This window comes from Jaculus jaculus, chromosome 5 (assembly GCF_020740685.1).
Source record: "Jaculus jaculus isolate mJacJac1 chromosome 5, mJacJac1.mat.Y.cur, whole genome shotgun sequence".
NCBI classification, from domain to species: domain Eukaryota; kingdom Metazoa; phylum Chordata; class Mammalia; order Rodentia; family Dipodidae; genus Jaculus; species Jaculus jaculus.
The window spans coordinates 124,604,978-124,625,406 of NC_059106.1; the positions used below are offsets into that span (position 1 = coordinate 124,604,978).

The 20,429-nt window shown below is 47.0% G+C and overlaps 1 protein-coding gene across 1 annotated transcript in view; it reads right to left on the reverse strand.

Moving 5' to 3' along the window:
- The window catches only part of Greb1 (growth regulating estrogen receptor binding 1), a 164,525-nt gene that overhangs the window by 61,314 nt on the left and 82,782 nt on the right, over window positions 1–20,429 (reverse strand). Inside the window, exons 2-5 of the mRNA XM_004665684.2 lie at window positions 17,121–17,277; window positions 13,208–13,327; window positions 10,804–10,980; window positions 1,273–1,455 (exon numbers count right to left, since the gene is read on the reverse strand). Of these exons, the coding sequence (XP_004665741.2) occupies window positions 1,273–1,455; window positions 10,804–10,980; window positions 13,208–13,327; window positions 17,121–17,277 (637 nt within the window). The remainder of the gene's footprint in view (window positions 1–1,272; window positions 1,456–10,803; window positions 10,981–13,207; window positions 13,328–17,120; window positions 17,278–20,429) is intronic.

Here is a 20,429-nt window from a genome sequence, read left to right on the forward strand (position 1 = left end):
GTGCCAGAGGAAATTATGCAAATGAGCCATGTCATCACTGCACTTAAGGTCCAAGGAGACAGAACAATGAATGCACAAAGACATGGAGCCAGCCAGCACTGCCCTCCACCCTAAGCCTTCCTCTGTTATGGAGACTGACTCCCAGCAGAGCTGCTCCTCAGAGTCAGTGAGCAGTGAACTGGACCCACAGGGAAGACCAGCTTCATGCACAGAGGACAGAAATGGCTGGCCGGTGGCAGGAGCTCCAGAAATAGTCATAGAAGATAGGAAGGAAACAAGAAAACTGAAGAAGAGCAGAGGGGAGAAGGGACACATGCCCAGAGCTACCCACACCCGAGGCCTCTTCTTTCCACTTTCAGTTCTGTCTGGGAGATTCCAAATGATGTAAAACGGTGTGAAGCAAAATGACAGCTCACTCTGGAAGTTATCTTCTGGTCATGATCCTCTACCACCCAAGACAGGCCTCAGAAAACCTGCCCCCTGGCCCCTTCCCTCTCCTCTCAACTGATTATGGACAGGAAAGATGAGGGAAGATCAAGGAGGGCCACAGTGGAGCCTCTTCCTAAAACCTCATGAAGCTGGAGCTGGGCCCCTCCTCAGGAACCAGTAGCCACAGCAGGTCTCTGGTCATCGTTCACAGGGCTGAGGCTATGGAGGGTGGCCATACATCCTTCCAGCCAAGTGTTCTCTAATTGGAGTTTCACAGCCTCAACACCAGGACCTTTGTGCCACATCCTATATGCTTGGAGTTGTCCTAGACCCTATAAAATGTTGCAGTAATATCTCTCACCCCAGTCCCTAGATACCAAGAGCACCTTCTAGCCATGATCAAAAATGTCTTCAGACACTGCCAAATGTTCCCTGGGGTCAAAGAATCACTCCCAGTTGAGAACCACTGTCTCAAATATTTGCCACAATGGCACAACACAGATGGCCTTCTGCCAACTTTTAAATATCCCATCAAATTAGTCTGGCCCTTAATAAGCTGGCTGGGCACCTTTGATGCCAAGGAGCATTTTCAGCATCATGAGCACAGTCCATCCCCCACCTCAAAAGTACTGGGCACATATGCCTGGCGTGGTGGCGCACGCTTTAATACCAGCACTGGGAGGCAGAGATAGGAGGATCGCTGTGAGTTCGAGGCCACCCTGAGATTACATAGTGAATTCCAGGTCAGCCTGGGCTAGAGTGAAACCCTACCTCGAAAAACAAAACAAAACAAAAAAGTACTGGGCACAGTGATTTCCAGCCCTCCCGAACCCAGCTCCTCACCAGACCCCTTCCAGCATATCAGAGGCCCTTTGACCAGAGCCCCCTGCGCATCACGGATCAGGTGGTACTTGAGGTGCTTCTGCTTCTTGGGCTGAGTGCTCAGCTTCAGGTTGATGTGGCTGGAGAACTCGGTGAAGTAGCAGAAGCCTTTCTTTCCACAGCCAACACAGCTCCCCGAGAACCCTACAGGGGGAGCACACAGTGAGCCCCGCCGCCCCATCTACAGGGGGAGCACGCAGTGAGCCCCGCCGCCCCCTCTACAGGGGGAGCACGCGGGCCCCGCCGCCCCCTCTACGCGGTGAGCCCTGCCGCCCCCTCCACAGGGGGAGCACGCGGTGAGCCCCGCCAACTCCTTTCCAGCCTCCACTTCAAATTGTCAAAGCTCATCATAACTCTTGAGCGTTCACATCCTGTCCTGCCGCCCAGAGGAAGCATAACCGAAGGGCTCAGGAGCCAAGACTGCCTGACTCAAAAAGAAAGACCAAGAAGTACCAGGCACAGAAGTAGACCCTTGCTTAGGGGTAGATCTAAAATTCATCTATATACATGGATAGAGAATGCACACAATGGAATTTCACTCAGTCATAATGAAAAATGAAATCATGTTATTTAAAGGAAAATGGATAGAAGAGAAGTCATCAGGTTAAGTGATATAAAGAAGACTCAGAAAAAGAAATGGTGCATGTTTTCTCTCATGTACAGAATCTAGATTTCATATAGATATGCATGTATGAATGATGTGAAAGTAGGATGGGAACAATGAGGGGAGAAAGAAGCTTAAAAGTGGGAGACCAGGAAGAATAATTTAGAATAAATATTAAAAAATTTATAAAAATAATGGAATTTCAAATGGGAAAGTGTGGGGTTGGGGAGGGAGGGAATTACCATGGGATATATTTTATAATCATGGAAAATGTTAATAAAAATTAAAAAATAATAAAATATAAAAATGTAACTTAGAGCAAAATACAATGATATATGCATGAAAATGTCATAATAAAATCCATCTTTTACATGTTTAAGAATAATAAAGGCTGGAAATATTGCTCAGTGGTTAAGGTATTTGCCTGCAAAACCTAAGGACCCCAGTTCAATGCCCCACTACCCACATAAAACCAGATGTACAAAGTGACACATACATATGGAGTTCATTCGAAGTAGCTGGAGGCCCTGACATGGTTATTCTCTCTGTCTCTGTCTCTATCTGTCTGTCTCTGTCTGTCTCTCTCTCCTTACAAATAAAAATATTTAAAAATAATAAAGAACAGCTACTTGAAGAGCCAGAAGTAGCCCACTCTTCTGGCCACATTGATCAAGCACAAGATGGTACACACCCCCACTTTCTCAGCACTAGACGACGACGACAGAATCTTAAAGCAACAGGCCAGAGAGATGGACACATGGGAGAAGCCCGTTCTCAAGTTAAGTTGATGCTATAAGGCTCTGAAGGGAATCAAGGGGCCTGGAGAGATTCCGCAGCAGTTAAGCGTGCCTCCTGCACAAGCATGAGAGCCAGAACCTCCCAATCTCGTGACAACAGCTGGCTAAGGCCATGCCAGTTCAGTCCAGCAGAGATCCCAGAACTGTTGGAGCTCCGCAAGCTCCAGAATCAGTAAACACAGTCCAGCTCAAAACAACAAGGGGCAGGGCGAGCAGACACCCAGGGTTCCCACCCACCCACTGTAAGTAAGCACCTCCCGCTGCAGGAGGAGGGTATATGGGGCAAAACACACGCACCACACAAAATAAATAAATAAGTAAGGCAGAAAGAATCAAGGGCTGCATGATGCATGCAGGGAACCTCAGAAGTAAATTTTGAGGCTAAGTGGCCAGAAGAGTGGAGGCTCTTTGTTAGCACATGGCTCAAAAGGTCAGCATCCTCTTGCCGGGATGAGACTCTTAGCCCAGGCTTCCACCAGCTGTGAACAGGCCACCTGAGCAGTGATGACAACAGAAACATCCCCCTGTGAGCTATGAACAAACATGAAGAGAATATACTTGAAAGGACTGCTACACGCCGCACCGCGGTTTGAAATGGACTCACTTACAAGCATGGTAAATACAAGAGGCACATGATTTTGGCTTCTCCATCTGACTACTGCTCCTATCCCATGATAACCTTGATCCTGTCCATGACAGGTTTTGTTTTTTTGTGGGCCCAAGGTCCTAGGCCAGGGGAGACCCTGAAACTGACACAGATTGATGTTATCACATTCTCTGCCCCATACTTCTGTGGAGGTCACTTATATTAGGCCATGAAAGTCACATGCCTCTAGGTGAGCTCTGATCACACACACAGCAGCCCTGTGACCTCTGACTAGTTCCAAAAGAAGTCTAGTTAGTAAAGGTTAAAAACACCTCCACCAAAAAGAAAGACACAAAGAAGGGGACTAGGGAGATGGCTCAGTGGATAAGGCCCTTGCCACTCAAGCTTGAAGAGCCTAGCTCAATCCTCCCCAGGCCTCACGTAAGGGGCTAGAAGCCATGGCTGGCTTCTGTAATCCCAGCACACTGACTATGACTATGAGGTGGGAATCAGAAGCACAATTTTCCAGAAGCTTGCAGGAAGCACAGCAAAGAACAGCAGAGTGAAGTCACAGTAGTTGCGAACCTCAAAGAAGGTAGAAAGGCAAAGGCCTCCACCCATGGGCCACTCTCACAGGCACACAAAAAAAATTAAAAAGTAAGACAGGCTCAGCATGGTGGCACAAGCCTTTAATCCCAGCACTTGGGAGGTAGAGGTAGGATCACCATGAGTCCAAGGCCACCCTGAGATTACATAGTGAATTCCAGGTCAGCCTGAGGTAGAGAGAGACCCAACCTCGGGGGAGGGGGGGACAGTGAGACATCTGTTCTCAGCCTGTGATCTGCATTTTCGCTCTTAAGAAATGTCACACTGTTCAAAAGGCCTTAGGAATGAGGATCAATGACAGCCTAGCCAGGACAGGCACAGGATGAATCGGCTGTCCAAGTGCTTCTCTCCTTGAACAGAGAAACCACCAGAGACAGGAAGCTCCGTGCTCTATAGCTGGTTGTTTTGCATGGGACACAGAGGGAATGAACACACACAGCCAGGGACGTTCCATTCATCACCTAGCACACGGGGCACTCAGCTAATAGTCTCACAGCCAGCCAGTGTGGAAAGCAAAACCTTTTGAAGAACCAGAATGCTGAGTAATTGTCCCAAGTCACAGTGACACAGAGTGGGATGTGACCTTAGCCTGAGGATGAAATCCAGACCCACAGGTACTGCATCCAAGACTGCCGAATCCTCAGCCCTGATCTTTGTGACACGACCTTCCCTCCTCCTCACTCACTGTCTCTCATGGGAGACCCCTGCCTCGGAACCCAGCCTGCTCCCTCCACCTCTGCCCCTGCCTCGGCTGCTTCTTCCATGAGCCCCTGTTTGAACAGCCGTTCCTAGGTGCCCGGCTCCTTGACCCAGAGAATGGACCTGTGCTTCCCCAGGCTCCCACACTTTTTTGGAGTATGTTACAGCATGTGTGCATGTTGTGTGTGCAATGGTGTTGCACGCTCCATGTGCACACGTTCAGAGGCCAGAGGAAAACATCAGGTGTCCTCTACAGTTCTTCCACCTTGTTTCCCTGAGACAGATTCTCTCACTGAACCCGAGGCTGAGGCTCATGGTTTTTCAGTCCAACTGGCTGGCCAGGGAGCCCGAGTAATTCTGTCTCCACCCCGCCCCCACCCAGCCCTGGGGTTACAGGCATTTGAGTCATGCCAGCTTTTTATGGGAGAACTAGAGTTCAAACTCGGGTCCTCACACTTACGGCAAGGGCTTTTACCCCCTGAGCCACCTTGCCAGCCAAGTTCCTACACTCTTCACCTTGCTCAGAGTGCCCTGGCATCTCCTTAGTGTTAGTCGTGTCCCCTTAACTCTCCCTATCCTCCCAAAGGACTGGGCTTGGGTGTGAACACACGTGTAGGGCTGTCTATGTGCGGAGGCATGTGTGTGCTGAATGAGGTGCGTAACAGAGCAGTAAGTGTGGGAAGGGCAGGAAGGAGAGGACATAGCATAGGGACAAAAGAGAATGTTTCTGGGTTTTTGTGTCCAGGTAGAAAACATGTGCTAGCAATTAAACCAACTGGTCTGAAGAAGTCAAAAGTTAAACATTTGTGGCCCCTGACCTTTAGGAAGAAGGACAGACATAACTTAACAGCTCTGTCACTGAGGTGGCGACAAGCTACTCAGTATTGCCAGGAGTATCAATAGCAGTCCTTAAATCTGGACAGCACCTAAGAGTTTGTGGGGAGCATCATACATAAGCTGCTTGTCCTTTAAACAGTGGTCAGGCAGAACCCATGGCACCATCTCCTGTATAGATGGAGAATCCCGGACTGCTATTTTTCCTATACAACACACTGTGGGAAAAATGGAGAAGGAATGATTGCAGAAGGCAGTTCCAAGTGGCAAGTGGGATTTAGACAAGAGACCTCATAGCGCCTCTTACTTCTTTCAAGGAACGAGCCATCCCTGTGCCTGCAAATGAACTGAGACTCAGGACAAGGTGAAGATCACCTTCGGCCCACTGCAGATGTGAAGTGAGCGCTCTATCTGTGCTGTGACTGCCAGCTTCTGAGCACCCCAGCAGCTGCACCAGCGTGGGCAATAGGAAAACAACAGACAAGATATAACAGGATGTACACTTTCAGGTGTGGGGTTTCGCAACTTTTCCTTTGTTTTGGGTTTCTGTTATTCCTGTCACCTTCCTGTTGTGGAGATAAATATATTCTTTTTCTTTTTTTGGGGGGGTGTTCAAGGTAGGGTCTCAGTCTTGCTCAAGCTGACCTGGATTTCACTATTTAGTCTCAGGGTGGCCACGAACTCCCTGCGATCCTCCTACCTCTGCCTCCTGAGTGCTGAGATTAAAGGTGTGCGCAACCACCCAGGCTCGAGATAGATGTATTCTAACAATACGTGAAGGGAAAAAGTTTCTAATCTCATGTTAATGTTTCAGCAAGTCTCAGTCACTATGAAGAAACACTATACGAAGCTTACAGAGCAGAGTCAGATTTCAGATAAGATAGGAGCCAGGACAGGGGGCTGCAGGTGACATGGGACAGACTCAGGATGCTAATCAATGTGAGTGACATTAGATTGTCTAAAATTTCTCTCAGGTCACCCACTGGTTATCTTGGATCCTATATTAAGCCCCATAACTCATTCCCCTGTCTCAGCTTCTCTTTCGATAAAAATCAACTGTGTGGCTGTGAGATGGCTCAGTGGTTCAAGGTGCTTGTTTGTAAAGACTGCCTGCCCAGGTTCAACTCCCCAGCAACCCCTTAAAGTCAAACAAGCAATTGTTTATAGTGCAGGAGGCCCTGTTGCACATACATGAACACACACACAGGTGAAAAATAAACAACTTTTAAAAAATCATTTATGAATGTAAACTTCAAGAAAGCTTTCTAAAACATAAAGCATTAGAACTGCTTTAGATTAACACCTTCAATGTTTCTTAGAAATATAAACTGTTATAAACTGAGTGTGGTGGCTCACGCCTTTAATCCCAGCACTTGGGAGGCAGAGGTAGGTGGGTTGCCGCTGTGAGTTCGAGGTCATCCTAAGACTACAAAGTGAATTCCAGGTCAGCCTTGGCTAGAGTGAGACCTTGCCTCAAAAAAAAAAAAAAAAAAAAAGAAAAAGGAAAGAAAGAAAAACTAATGGAAAGTGAAGAGGCAAGCGCCTATAGACAAAAAAAAAGACAAGAGGGAGATGAGATGTAGCTCAGTTGGCAAAGAACTTGCCTAGCACGCACGAAGCCCTCAGTACAGGACCTAACATGGTGGCACATCTTGCTCGGAACCCCAGCGCTCAGGCGGCAGAGGCAGGAAGGATCAACACTTCAGGTCATCTTCTGCTATATAGCAAGTTCAGGGCCAGCCAGGGATACATGAGACCCTGTCTCAAAAAATAAATTTAAAAATATTTTAAAAGAGACAGGTGAATCAACCAAATGCTTCAAGAGGAACTTGATTGGGTCTTGATGTCAATAAACCAAATTTTAAACAGAATATGATAAAATTTTAACCCATCCAATATTTAATACTACTAATTAATTGTGGTAAAAAGTTTTTAGATATGATAATGGTACTGGATTTCAACAAAAGTTTTTATGTCTTTTAGAGCTAGATACACTTGTAAATAGTTTCAGAAGAAACAGTAGAGGCTGTGGGATTTGCTTCCTGATAATCTCTCAGGGAGCCAAGGGAAGCTCACAGAGCACTCTCTGAACCAGTGAAGATAAAGGAAGCTTTGCACTCTGTGCTCTTCTCTCCAGGGCTGAAGGCTGAAGGCCTTTTCCTGGTGACCATGGGTGTCTGCGCACCAGGACCCAACAGAAGCCCCAGCCTCCGCCTGTGGCCTGTGAGTTCCGCACAGCCACTGGGAGCTCCACCCACCTCTCCAGGTGTCCAGAGCACAGCTTGCCCAGCCAGAGATGCCCTTCATCCTTGAATCAGGACTGTATCATCACAGATCAAGGTCAAGACCTTGCAGTTGCTGCCTGGGTGACCCTACTCAAGCCAGTTGACCTTTCTGTGCCTTTGTTTCATATATAAACACTAGATTACAGAGTCCTCACCTTACTGGTTATTTCAACTACTCAAGCAGTTTCTGGCTCATGGTAAACACTAGCTGGGATTTGTGTTTACCTTCTATTGCAGTTATTCCCCAGCTGCAAACATTTTCACGCGTTTTTCCAGACCTGCCTCAAACCTGGCCACTTCTATGTAATACACTTTTTCCATCACCAATATTCATTTGAACTTCAACACTCTGGGAACCCCATTGTGAGAACAAACACCTTACAAGGCGGGGTATACTATTTACTGACACAGTCCTTTGCTGTGGACCTCTGAGCTGATTATGCTTGCCTGAATCTTCCCAGCAGACCGGGAGCGCCCGATGGAAGGCATGTGTCCGCGGGCATCCAGCCTTCAGATTGAGCTTCTAACATAGCACATGGATGATTTGCCTGATCACTGAACAAAGCACTCATTTTCTCCTGAGAAATATTCTAGAGTAATATATTTTCTTCTCTTATTTCTAAGTTACCAACCAACTTAGAGAAATTATTAGCAAAAATAATATGAAAAAATTCTTAACCTTTCAACTTTATCCTTCAGTGGCCTCAAAGTCACTAGAACAATAATACTCCTACTTCCCCTCAGAGCCTCTGTTTTATAGGTCACTAAAAGAGCCCATCCATGGTGGGGCTTTGCAGGCCACCTTGTCAGGGTAGCCAGCCCGTTAATGGCAGGAAGCCTAAACAGTGTTAAGTATGCAAGCTGAGAACACAAAGTTACTTTCAAAGGGGAAGGCACGGCTATTAAGACCAGCCCTTGTTCCCCATTCTGGATAGCTTTTTGCGGGCAATTAACAAAGCTCCTACTTCCTGAGCACTCTCAGGCCACCTTGGGAGGAGCCAGACTTCTCAGAGGGTGGAAGGGAAGGAGCTGGACCTGCCTGATTTACTGCCCTGGTAATTCCCTCACAGTCACAAAGAGGCAGAATTCTTCAGAGCAAGCCCGGCCACCTCCAGATCAAACACCTCCTGTGTGCGGTGCTGTTTCTTCCAGCATGCCTGCGCCTGGCCCTGTGCCTGGTGAGCAAGCTCAGTCTTACACAGTGATCCCAATGGATTCTTAGGGACCGATTATCCAAGATTATTCTTGTTTGTTTGTTTGTTTTTTGAGGTAGGGTCTCACTCTAGCCAAGGCTGATCTAGAACTTACTCTGTTGTCCCAGGCTCGACTCAAACTCACAGCAATCCTCCTACCTCGACCTCTTGAGTGCTGGGACTAAAGGTGTGTATTTACCCGCCTTGCTTTGAAGTTCACACACACAGTTTGTCTCCCAGCAGGGGCCATTTTTTTCCCTACCCTCTCCTCTCCCATCCCTCACACCTTCCTCTGCACAGTGGTGGGAGCATAAAATATGTTCACAAAACTTTCGCTGCAGTGACCTCCACCCAGGTTTTGGGCCCCAAAGCACAAAACTTTAAATGCTTATCAAGTAAGGAAGAAGTTGTAAGATATTTTCAACCCAGAAGTTTGTCCCATAAGTTCTCACCATCACATTATTACAACAGTGAAGACGATGCTGGAACTTCATGTGACAACAGGTCATTGGCAAATCTTCAGTTCTCCTCTCAAAGAGACAACGGGAGGGGGAGGCATGGAGAGATGGCTCAGCAGTTAAAGTGCTTGACTGCAAAGCCTAATGTCCTGGGTTCAATTTCCCAGCACCTACACAGAAGCCAGAGGTACAAAGTGGCACAAGCATCTGGAGTCCATTTGCACTGGCTGGGGACCCAGGCATGCCCATTCGTTCTGCATATTTCTGCTCGCTCGCTCTCTGCTTGCAAACAAAATGTTTAAAAAATATATATGGGCTGGAGAGATGGCTTAGCAGTTAAGGCTCTTTTCTGGTAAGCCTAAGGACCCAGGTTTGATTCTCCAGTACCCACATAAGCCACATGCACATGGTGGCGCATGAGTCTGAAGTTCATTTGCAATGGCTAGAGGCAACGGCTATCTGCTTCTTTCTCTCTCTCAAATAAATAAATTAAAATTAAAATTAAATAAAAGATATTTAAAAGAGACAACAGGCCAGGTGAGGGGCTAAAGCCAAAATCACCAGACAAGAACAAACTCCGAAGGACACGTGGAAATTCTTCCTCACTGCATGGATGAGGACATGCAGGCCTGTGGGCAGATGCAGGATGAGATTCTACATCTGAGTTCTCAGTCCCAACCTATTCCCCCCCCACGCCCCCCCCATGCTGCCCCACATCCAGGGAACATACGGAATCGGGGTCTGGACACAGGATGTGCATATAGCATCATCTGAACAAGCAGAGGTCAGGCTGGGCTCAACTCCACACTGAGTCCACTTTAGTGCGCCAGTGACTGGAGGATCAGCAGCAGGTGTCCATGGCCAAGAGGGAAAGCCACAGATCCCCCTCAGCCTCGACCACAGTGAGTAAAGAACTTGGAGCCTGGGGGACGTGAACTCAGGCCCTGGCTGTCTCCTGACTTTGTGTACTCGGGCAAGTTCGTGAGCAAGTCCAAGCTCACCCTCAGAACCCTGGAGACCACCTCAATAAGGGCGGCTGTAAACTAAAGCAGAGGATGGACGGATGGTCACTAAAGACGTGACCACCCGGAGGCAGACACCAGCGAGCTTCTGAAAGTATCTAGGACAGGGTCTGTGACCCCTTCCTAACCCAGGTGGACACTTCGGAAGAAAGTTTTAAAGAACAAATCCTACCAAACCCATTACTAAACAGTGGTCCTACACAGAAGCAGTCAGCCATGCTTTAAAGTAAATCTACTTCCTTCCATTCCACAAAAATCCATCAGAAACCATAACCAACTATATGACATGAAAAGTGGCCCCTGTCCTATCATGTCCACCACCAACAGCTGAGCCCTCCTGTCCCCTCTCCCCCACCTGCTCTACCAGGGGTGGGCAGAACCACAGGGAAGGGCAAAGAAAGAACTCACCTAGCAGGGCGTTGTGGCCATGGTCGTCGGGTAGAAACCTCTTGTCCACTGCACACACCAGGAGATGGTCTGGCAGGCTGGGGGATTTGGCGCCCACGAGGAGGAAGCCTGCAGGGACCTCAATGGGCTCACTGGATATGGACACGAGGCGCAGGTCCTTTCCAGCCTGGCAGAAGCCTAGGAAGGATGGACAGGGCTCACACATTGCCAAGGCCACCCCAGAACCAGGTGCACAGGGGAGCACTGTGGGCCTTGTGTGGAATAGCCCTTACCTCAGGATTAGGGCTTGACATTAATTACCTCTAAGAGATAGTTATTATTAATTTGGTAGGAATCACATCTGTCTGACAGTGTCACTAATATGCAAATGAAACTCAACAAAAAAAACTACTTCAAGCTATTGGTGGCACATTAAAGAACAGATGAGAAAGTCATAAGAAAATGAGAGCCATTTGACATCTTCCACGTGCCACATGTCACAGGGATGCACAACCCACTCAAGACAACATGAGGGCCAGTGCCTGGTTTTGTTGGATCCCTGAGGGAATTTGGGTGCAGGACACAAGTATGGATAGGCTTTCTCTCCGTGCCCTTCTGAACCTTCGGACTGTAAAGATTTTTTGCTTTGTTTTTCGAGGTAGGGGTTCAGTCTATCTGAGGCAAACCTGAAATTCACTCTGTAGTCTCAGGCTGGCCTCAAACTCATGGTGATCCTCCTACCTCTGCATTCTGAGTGCTGGCATTAAAGGCATGTGCCACCATGCCCAGCTTTTAAATATATTTTTTATCAACAAAAAAAGAAAAATGAGCCAGGCGTGGTGGCGCATGCCTTTAATCCCAGCACTTGGGAGGCAGAGGTAGGACGACTGCCTAGAGTTCGAGGCTACCCTGAGACTACAGAGTGAATTCCAGGTCAGCCTGGGCTAGAGTAAGACCCTACCTCAAAAAAACAAAAACAACAACAACAAAAAAAAAAAAGTAAAATGAGTTTCCAAATTATCTGGGAAAAGAGGAAGAAGGGGAAAAGACCTGGGATTTATTTGGCCCTTTTCTGGTTCTTATTGAGTCAGCCTCCTGGACCTCTTACAAGACCCCCCCTTTCCTCTTCCAGTGACAGGAGACCTCACAACCCTGGGGAAGCTGCCGCTTCTACTACTGCAGGCTGTCATTTAAGTCGTATTGCTCCAGAACGGGAGCCAGGCCACACCTGGGCTTCAGGTGCCTTCCTTCACAGACTGGGGTTCAGCAAGTCCCTCAGCCCAGCATGCCACCTGCTTTTGTGAGGGCTGGAAATAGCAGGCTTGGGACAGGTACAGGCCTACTACAGTGACCAGGAGTCCTGTGAAAGCCACTCGACTAATCAGGAACAGCTTGTCACCCGTACAATTCCACTTGTGTGTCACTGTCTCACGGGGCACCGTTGGTGACTTCCCTGAGCCCAGAAGAGCAGCCTCACCCAGGACCAAGCCCTCCCACCCCCGCGGGTGCTTAGGCTCAGGGTGCACAGGGCCTCTGCAGGCAGTCCAACCACTCCCAATCCCAGCCCTGTCAATCCCCAGGCCTTCCCCAGGCAGGCTAGCTCTCACTCCTATAAGCTTTTGTGTCAACTTTTTCCTCTGATGGCAATTCTCCAGCCTCCTGACCCCATCGCAGTCTCCGAGCTAACTCCATCAATCCTCCAAAACCAGAGGACAGCCCCCTCAAGGAAGCCTCCCTGAATCTCTCTCCCTGTGCACCCTGCTCGCCCTATACCCCAGCACATAACACACCAGGTACAAAGCATGTGCTGCCCTCATGGCCCTGCAGTCAACCCAGAAAGCGAATTACCTAGACCTGGATTTGCAGAGCAAGGGCTCAATAACCGATAATTAGTGGTGAATATACCAATAACCGACAGCCTTTGGCTGCCATGGTGACAGGACAGTGGAACTCAGAACCAGTCAGAGGCTGGTAAGCCAGTGAGTGGCAGACCCGGAGTTTGCACCTACAAGCTTTTCCAAGTATAGAGCAGAAGCCCTGTGCCCAGGGTACCCCAGCCTCAGGCTCCCAAGATAGTGCTAGCTCAACTACAAAGTACTGACAGCTGTGCAGTGTCATTCCCACTAACTCATTCCAAATCAAAATGGCTGGGCCATAGATCTAAATAGGGAAAATACATTCTGGCTTCTAAACAGCCAACACAGCACAATGAGCATTTGAATCCCATGCCATGCTCTCTATTGAAGTCATCAATAGTGGCTGAGGTCCCGTGACTGAACTCTATATCCTGCAGCCTGTGTGGGGCCAATAGCCCAGTTAATACCTCAGAGGCATGGGGTGAGCAACGAGAGCCCCTCGAGATGCACAGCTACAGACCTAGCTGTAGCCCACTGCATTTTCTGGGTAGGAGTTGGCAGCATCTTACCATCTGTGGTACAACATCCTTCAGGGGGAGGGGGCAGCTGGTAGGAATTTGAGGGACTGCTAGGTTCCAACCCTCCTTCGCCCTCTTCCTCTTCTTCCTCATTGTCTACTCGGCTGCTACCTGGATGTGGGAGAGAACAGAGTTTTTGTAAGTAAGCTACTATGTGGCCCTTGGAACTTCCTCTGGAGCTTCTCCCCCACTTGGAGCTGCAGACTCAGCAGGGCGCAGGACCTGGTGGGCTGATCTCAAAGGAGGGTCGCTGGCTTCTAGGAGGTGAGACTCAGCAAGCCTTCTACCTTGGCGGGCATCATGGTCTTGCTGTACTAGAGGGGGAGCTGATGTTCCCTTGAGTTGGATGACTCCCCAAGGTCATGTTGAGCACAGACTCAGGTTCAAGTTCTCATCTCTTTCATCCACTATGACTGCACGTGTCTGCAGAGATGCAAGGGGATTGCTACATATATAATCACTTGATGAAGATGGAGCACAAAGCCTGTATACCCTAATACATACTCCAAAGAACATCCATGAGAGAAGTAACACTGGTCAGGATTATAAACAAGGAAATGAGGGGAAAGACTGCACCTGGAGAACAACCCCAGCAGGAGCAGAGAGCTCATGAGGACTCCTCCCACAGCTTCTTCCTGCATTACAGGAGGCATGGGTGAGTCAGGGGTAAATCCAGGAGTCCCTCCAGCCCTACCACCAGCACCTCAGCACTGGTCCCCAGTGAGTGGGCAGCACAGGGGCTTTGTCTGCAAAGTCGACGCTCGGCTCTAAGCCAGCTCTGCATAGACTCAAAGGGTGGCCCAGACACACCTCTGAGCCAAAAGGGACATAACGTCCCCGAGAAGGACTAAAAAGAGTTCCCCCAGACCCACAGCCATCAGTGCTGAGCTCGCTGTGTAGCTGCACATTATTCTGCTAAGACAGAAAGGCATTCGGACCACTCAGAAGTGCCAGAGAGAAGAGTCTTAAGCCTCAGAGGCAAAGAAAGAGCTCCAACTTCAAGCAGAAAGAAGGCAAGATTAAAGGTCAGAGGTCTGCAGCAGACATTCCGGCCTTTGATGGGCTCCTCGGCCAGCACAAGTTGAGGCAACACTGCCAGGCTTGAGCAGACTAAACAGATGTGTTTACTGAGGTCTCCTGGCGGGGTGAGAGCCTTAAAGTGGCCTTAGACAAAACCATCAGGCTTGGGGCTTAGAAGAGTAAGAACAAAACAGGAATCCAAGGACCCTGTAGCACCCTGACTCTAGGCACTTCAATATTTAGGTTCAATTCTCTTTTCTTTTCATGAGAAGTCATCTTGTGACATTCTGAGCAGGTGGGATTACAGGAATTTCCCTGCATCCTGGTTAATTAGCAAATTTGTACTCCAGAATATTGAGGTAGTGTCAGTTTTGTTGGTCTTCCTTTTAAAAAGTTAATAGCATATAAAAGGGTTTTCCCCTAGAAGAGGTAGTGGATAAAAGCCCTAATTCAAAGAACAAAGCCATAAAACCACAGCTAAATCACCTTACAAAAACATAAAATGTTACCAGATCCTGGGGAGTCAGGGTCCTGGCACGCTGGCCATAAGCATCCTCGGCAGTGGTATTGTCTGAGGAAGGCCAGCAATCAGATAAGAGACCATGATGAGAGACAGACAGACAGACAAAACAAGATGGGGCCTGCACATGCCTGTCTGCGCCAAGGTTTATGATGCAAAGATAAACTCAAGCTGAGTGCTTGGTTTATGGTCACATTTAGCAAACTAAAGGGCTTTCCCTCCCTCAGACTCCTCAGCCCGACTGCCATACTGGAAAAACAAAATCTCAGGTTGGTTCTGGGCTGCTTATTGGACAGCTGGGAAAGGCACAGAGAGCTGGGTCTCATTTTCACACCAACCCAAAGCAAGCCCATCGACAGCTTGGCAGGGAGCCTTGAACACCAGGCACCCAAGGAATGAAAACTGTGAGCTTCAACACTGTCCTTGAGAGCTGGAATAATCACTCAGAGGAAGAGCATCAGCTGGGATGCAAGAACTCCTGGTTTCCACTCCAGTATGGAAAGGGGGAGCGTCCTCACACAATGCAACATGCCTGACCAAGATAAGAATGTCCTGGAGATTCATTCCACTTCCTAGGTAGAATGGGAGGGGCAGGCCAAGAAGATGCCTAACAGCAGAAGCTGACTCATGGAGTTTCTGTTCCTCACGTCCCCCTGTCCCAGCACTGACAGCCCTGTTGACTACCTCTTTCATCCACAACTGACAGAGATGAGGAAGCAACTCTTCCACTCAGGCGCTAAGAGCAACAGACCACACACCTCCCTCTTCCCAAATCATGGGCCTCAATGCATTTGAAGGTAAATGGGCTTTGCAGGTTTTAAGGCACCCTTCAGATATAGTAAGCAGTCATTGTGATTGCCATTACTAATTTCCATTAACAAGCCTCTCCAACACCATAAACAGTTAAGGATGGCCAGGGAACGCATAGTTCACAAAAGCTTCTAATCTAGCAGAAATGAGGCTAACAATATTGTCTAGTAACTTCTCAACTCCCCATAGATGTCAGTGACAGTTCCAATGTCAGGAAACACTGGTACCCGCTGTGTGCATACCGGATTTTCTGATTTTCCCGAGTCATAATTTAAACCACACTGTAGTATCTCTTAGACCTAGACTCATTTCTTGTAGGCCCTTAGTTGTACCATTTACAAGTAAACTTACTAAGCAGATTTTGAAATGACCCAGGAGAGGCTTGGAGCATGAATACTGAACAGTGAACATTGTTTGGCTCATCACAGGGCTCCCTCAGGACAGGCACCTCTGGCTTCAGTTTCATTCTGTGCAACTCTCCCCACACCCACCTCACACATGTGCATGTACCACCTCACACATGTGCACATGCCACCTCACACATGTGCCCGTACCACCTCACACCTGTGCACATGCCACCTCACATATGTGCACATACCACCTCACAGACCCGCTCACATGCATACATACCACGTCCCACAAAGCACAGACCTGGTATACTGCTTATTTGCTTGTTTAGTGAGCTACTTTTTGCTTTTAAATCATGGAAATTTCTAATTCAAAGCTATTAAAGTTTGAATGTAATTTCAACTGGAAGTCATGAACTTACAAAAACAAAGACAAAACAAGAACCCACAAAAACTTCAAAAACAGTAGCTGTTCATATGAGGGATTGCTTTGGTCATACTTTTGATATGAAAACACATAGTTATTAAAAACTCATTTTCAAGTCAGGGATGGTGATGCACATCTTTAATTTGAGCACTCAGGAGGCTGAGGTAAGAGGATAGCTGTGAGTTCGAGGCCATCCTGAGACTACTTAGCAAATTCCAGGTCAGCCTAGGCTACAGTGAAACCCTACCTCAAAAAAAAAAAGTACTTTCTGTATAAAGGCAGGTCTGATCTTTGAGCTCATTTATGTATTAATTCTTGGTGCATAATAAATTCATACAGGTACTCATGGTTTTTAAGTTTCTAAAGGGTTCTTGTACCTGTTACCACAAACAGAAACTACCATCAACTCTTTTGTAAAGACACAGCCATGAAGCACAGGGTAGAGAGGAAAAAAATACATAGCTGAGGGTCAAGCACATGTTAAAATTTCTTATTTATCAAATCGAAAATGTCAAACCTTCTAATGAAAGCATTTCTGAAAGTCTCGCATAACTCTCTCTCTCTTCTTCCTATAAATCCAGTGAATGACTTCATTTCTTGCAACTACATAGCTGAAACTTATTTTTCATCAAATAAGAGCATGGATGCAACTTTCTTTTTGTACATTTTCTTTTCTGCTGGACCTCATACGCTCTGGTGGGGAAACAGACTTGCTAACGTTAACTACACACACATTCACACACAAAAGAAATACATATGTCAGGAAACATAGTCTCTTACCTTCCAGGGAAGACAGTTGCTGCTCAGCCTCCAAGTACAACTGGGAGAAGATGGGCCGGGGTACCAGGTTGTTGGAGCGCAGGGAAGCCTCAATGGAGTTGTGGAGGACCTCCTCAAAGCGTGTGGTCTTCAGCTGGCCAGCGTAGGAATTCCCCATCTTCAAAAAAGGGGATGGGGTCTTCTGTTTAAAAATGACTTTTCAGTGTTGATGAGAAAGTCTGCCTCGATGCACAAAGCCAGTAGCAAGGAGGGAAGTGCCTGTGGCCTCCCTTCAGCCCAGACAGGAGAGGGCGGCTCTCCCAGCTACTGCCGGGCAATTACAGGAAGTTATATAAGTAACAGCTTTCTCTGATTTAGCACTCACAGAGCCTAACACCTTTTAGAATATTCCACTAGAAATTGCTTCTTAGGCATCCCCTCTTTCCCAAGTGATGTGAGTCCCCAAAGAATGACAGTTCATTTTCCATGAATGGTCCTTTTCACAATTTTCATCTGTGACAGACAACCAGTCCCAGAGTTTAGGCATACAGGACTCAGCCATCCCCTCCCCATCACAAAGGTAAGCTAGCAGACTTCACTGCTGTTCCTTGCAAAGGCTGGTCATTAGCATTTAGAAAGAGTTTTAGCAAATTAAACATCTCCTTTACAGAAGTTGTACAGAAACCAGGATATCAGGGAAAATGAAGAAAATCACCAATGTTCTATCCCTCAAGATTTATACTCTGATTTTTTTCACTGTGGCAGCTTGAAATATAATCCACATACCAAAGTATACAAGTATATTGGCAGTGCTATGCAGTCACTGCACAATCAATTTGATGCATCTATGACCCCAAAAGAAACCCCATTGCCACCACTCCACAAGCTCTGTAGCCCAAGGCCAGAACCAGTTCCTCTCTGCTACTAGAGAATTGCCTGTTCTGTCCATCACACAGAGATGGGAGCATTCAGGATAAGCCCTACTGAGACCAGTTTCTTTTACTGAGCAGGTTGCGCTCAAGATTCACCTGCGTTCTAGCATGAGCCAGTCCTGCACTGCCACATGAGATGGTTGGTTGGTTGGTTGGTTGGTTTGTAGTGCTAGGGACCAAACCCAGGGCCTCTCAGCTGCTGGACAAGCACTCAACCACTGTATTGCAGCCCCAGCCTTGCCACTGGCATATTTTGATGTTTGGCTTTGGTTTCGTTGTACTTGCTTGTTTGTTTGTAGGAGGTGGTTTTATTGAGGGAGTTGTTTTTGGTTTTGAGAAAGAGTCTTACTCTGTAGCCCAGGCTGTCCTAAACTCACTAAGTAGGCCTGGTTTTGAATTTTTGGTGATCCACCTGCCTAAGCTTCCCAGTGCTAGGATTATAGATATGAGCCACTGTGGCTGGCTTCTTGATATATAAATTTTTTTACAGACTTAATTCTCTTCAGAACTTTGGGGTGGGAAGAGCTGGAAACTACATACACAAAATTATAATCACAGTATGATAGAGCTTACTTTTTTTTTACTTAATATACACATTTCACTCATTCCTCTTAAAATGCTCTTGCCAGGCGTGGTGGCGCACGCCTTTAATCCCAGCACTGAGGAGGCAGAGGTAGGAGGATCGCCATGCGTTCGAGGCCACCCTGAGACTCCATAATGAATTCCAGGTCAGCCTGGGCTAGAGTGAGACCCTACCTCGAAAAACCAAAAAAAAAAATAAAAATAAAATAAAATGATCTTAAAATAATTTTAGGGGTGTGTAATAGTCTATCGAGGAAAATACTGATTTTGGCTGAGACATTTCTCTCTAATTAGACATGTGGTTAAATTTCCATTTTCAGTGCTTCACAAGAACAAGCATTTAAATGATATATTCCTTCCTATGCTTTGCATCAATGTCAGCTTTTTTACTAATATTTCCCTCTTTCTAGTTCCATCTGTTGTATTCTCTCCAGCACCTTTAAAATCATCACTTTTCGCATTACTTCTTTAACAATGTCATTGAAGGCCTCACATCATCCTCAAGATGCCTGTTTGGCTATGGCACCTAAACTAAGAATCAATCACTCTCCTCCTCCTCTTTCTTTCTGCCTGCCTTCCTACTTTCCTTTTGTTTGTGTTTTACATGTGTGTGGTGTGTGTATGTACAGTGTATGCATGTGTATGTACAGATGCATGGCAGCCAGAGAACATCAGCTAACCTTCTCTGTCATTCTTCCATTTGTTTCCTTGAAACAGAGTCTCTCCTTGAACCTGGAGCTTTCCTGTTCAGCCAGACTGGCTGATGACCGGAAAGCCCCAGAAATTCTCCTGTTTCTGCTCCCCACAGGACTGGGATTACAAGGGTTCAGGGCCACGCCCAGGGTTTACGTAAATGCTGGAGATGGAATTCAGAATGCATCAGGCCCTCATGCTTGTGCAGCAAGTACTCTTACCCACTGAACCTTTTCCTGGCCTCTTTATTCCTTCCTTTCTTTCTTACATTCTTTCCTTCCTTCCTTCCTTCCTTCATTTTGCTTTTCTTTCTCCCTTTCCTTCTTCCTTCCTTCCTTCCTCTCTGTCTGTCTGTCTTTCGTTTTCTTTCTCTCCTCTTTTCTTTAGGCAGGGTCTCATGTATCATTTGAATTCCTTGGTAATCTACCTGCCTAAGCTTCCCAATGCCAGGATTATAGATATGAAGCTCAAACTCATTATGCAGCCAAGACAGACCTTTAACTTCTGGTCCTCCTCGCAACCGCTAGGTGGCCAGGCATGTGCCTACTTACTCAGCTTCTCATTTCTTTTTGGATGTTTTATGGCCTCCTTTCTGGTTCTTGCTGTCTTTGATCCAATGCTTGTCAGAGAGTATGTGATCAATATCAAAATAGTCTAGATAGTGAGTGATCTTATATTGCTTATTTCTATTAAACCAGATCTATAGAAGTTCTACTTTTTTAAAATTTATTGAGGGTTTCTTTTTGCCGATGGCTGATGGCTAGTAGATTTTTACAAGTATATTACAGGAAGGAAGAAATGCACAAACTCTCTTCAAGGAATGAAAGGAGAAGGGTCAGATTAGTTTGTGCTTTCATATGTGGTATATTTCTTGTCTAACTACAAGGCTAACTTTTTCCAGTAAACTTTGGACTCACGGAATAACACCAGATGCTTCAGGAAAGCATCCCGGGTGTGAGAATTCTTGGTCTCTATCTGCAAAGACAGCACGTGTTAGTTAAAAGCCCAGCTTCACTGCTCAGCAAAATCTCTCCCATCACTTCTGGACTAATATGCAGTAATTGCCCCTTTCCTGCTTTGAGGGGTCAGAGCAGCCTCGGAGATGTCATCATGGGCCAAAGAA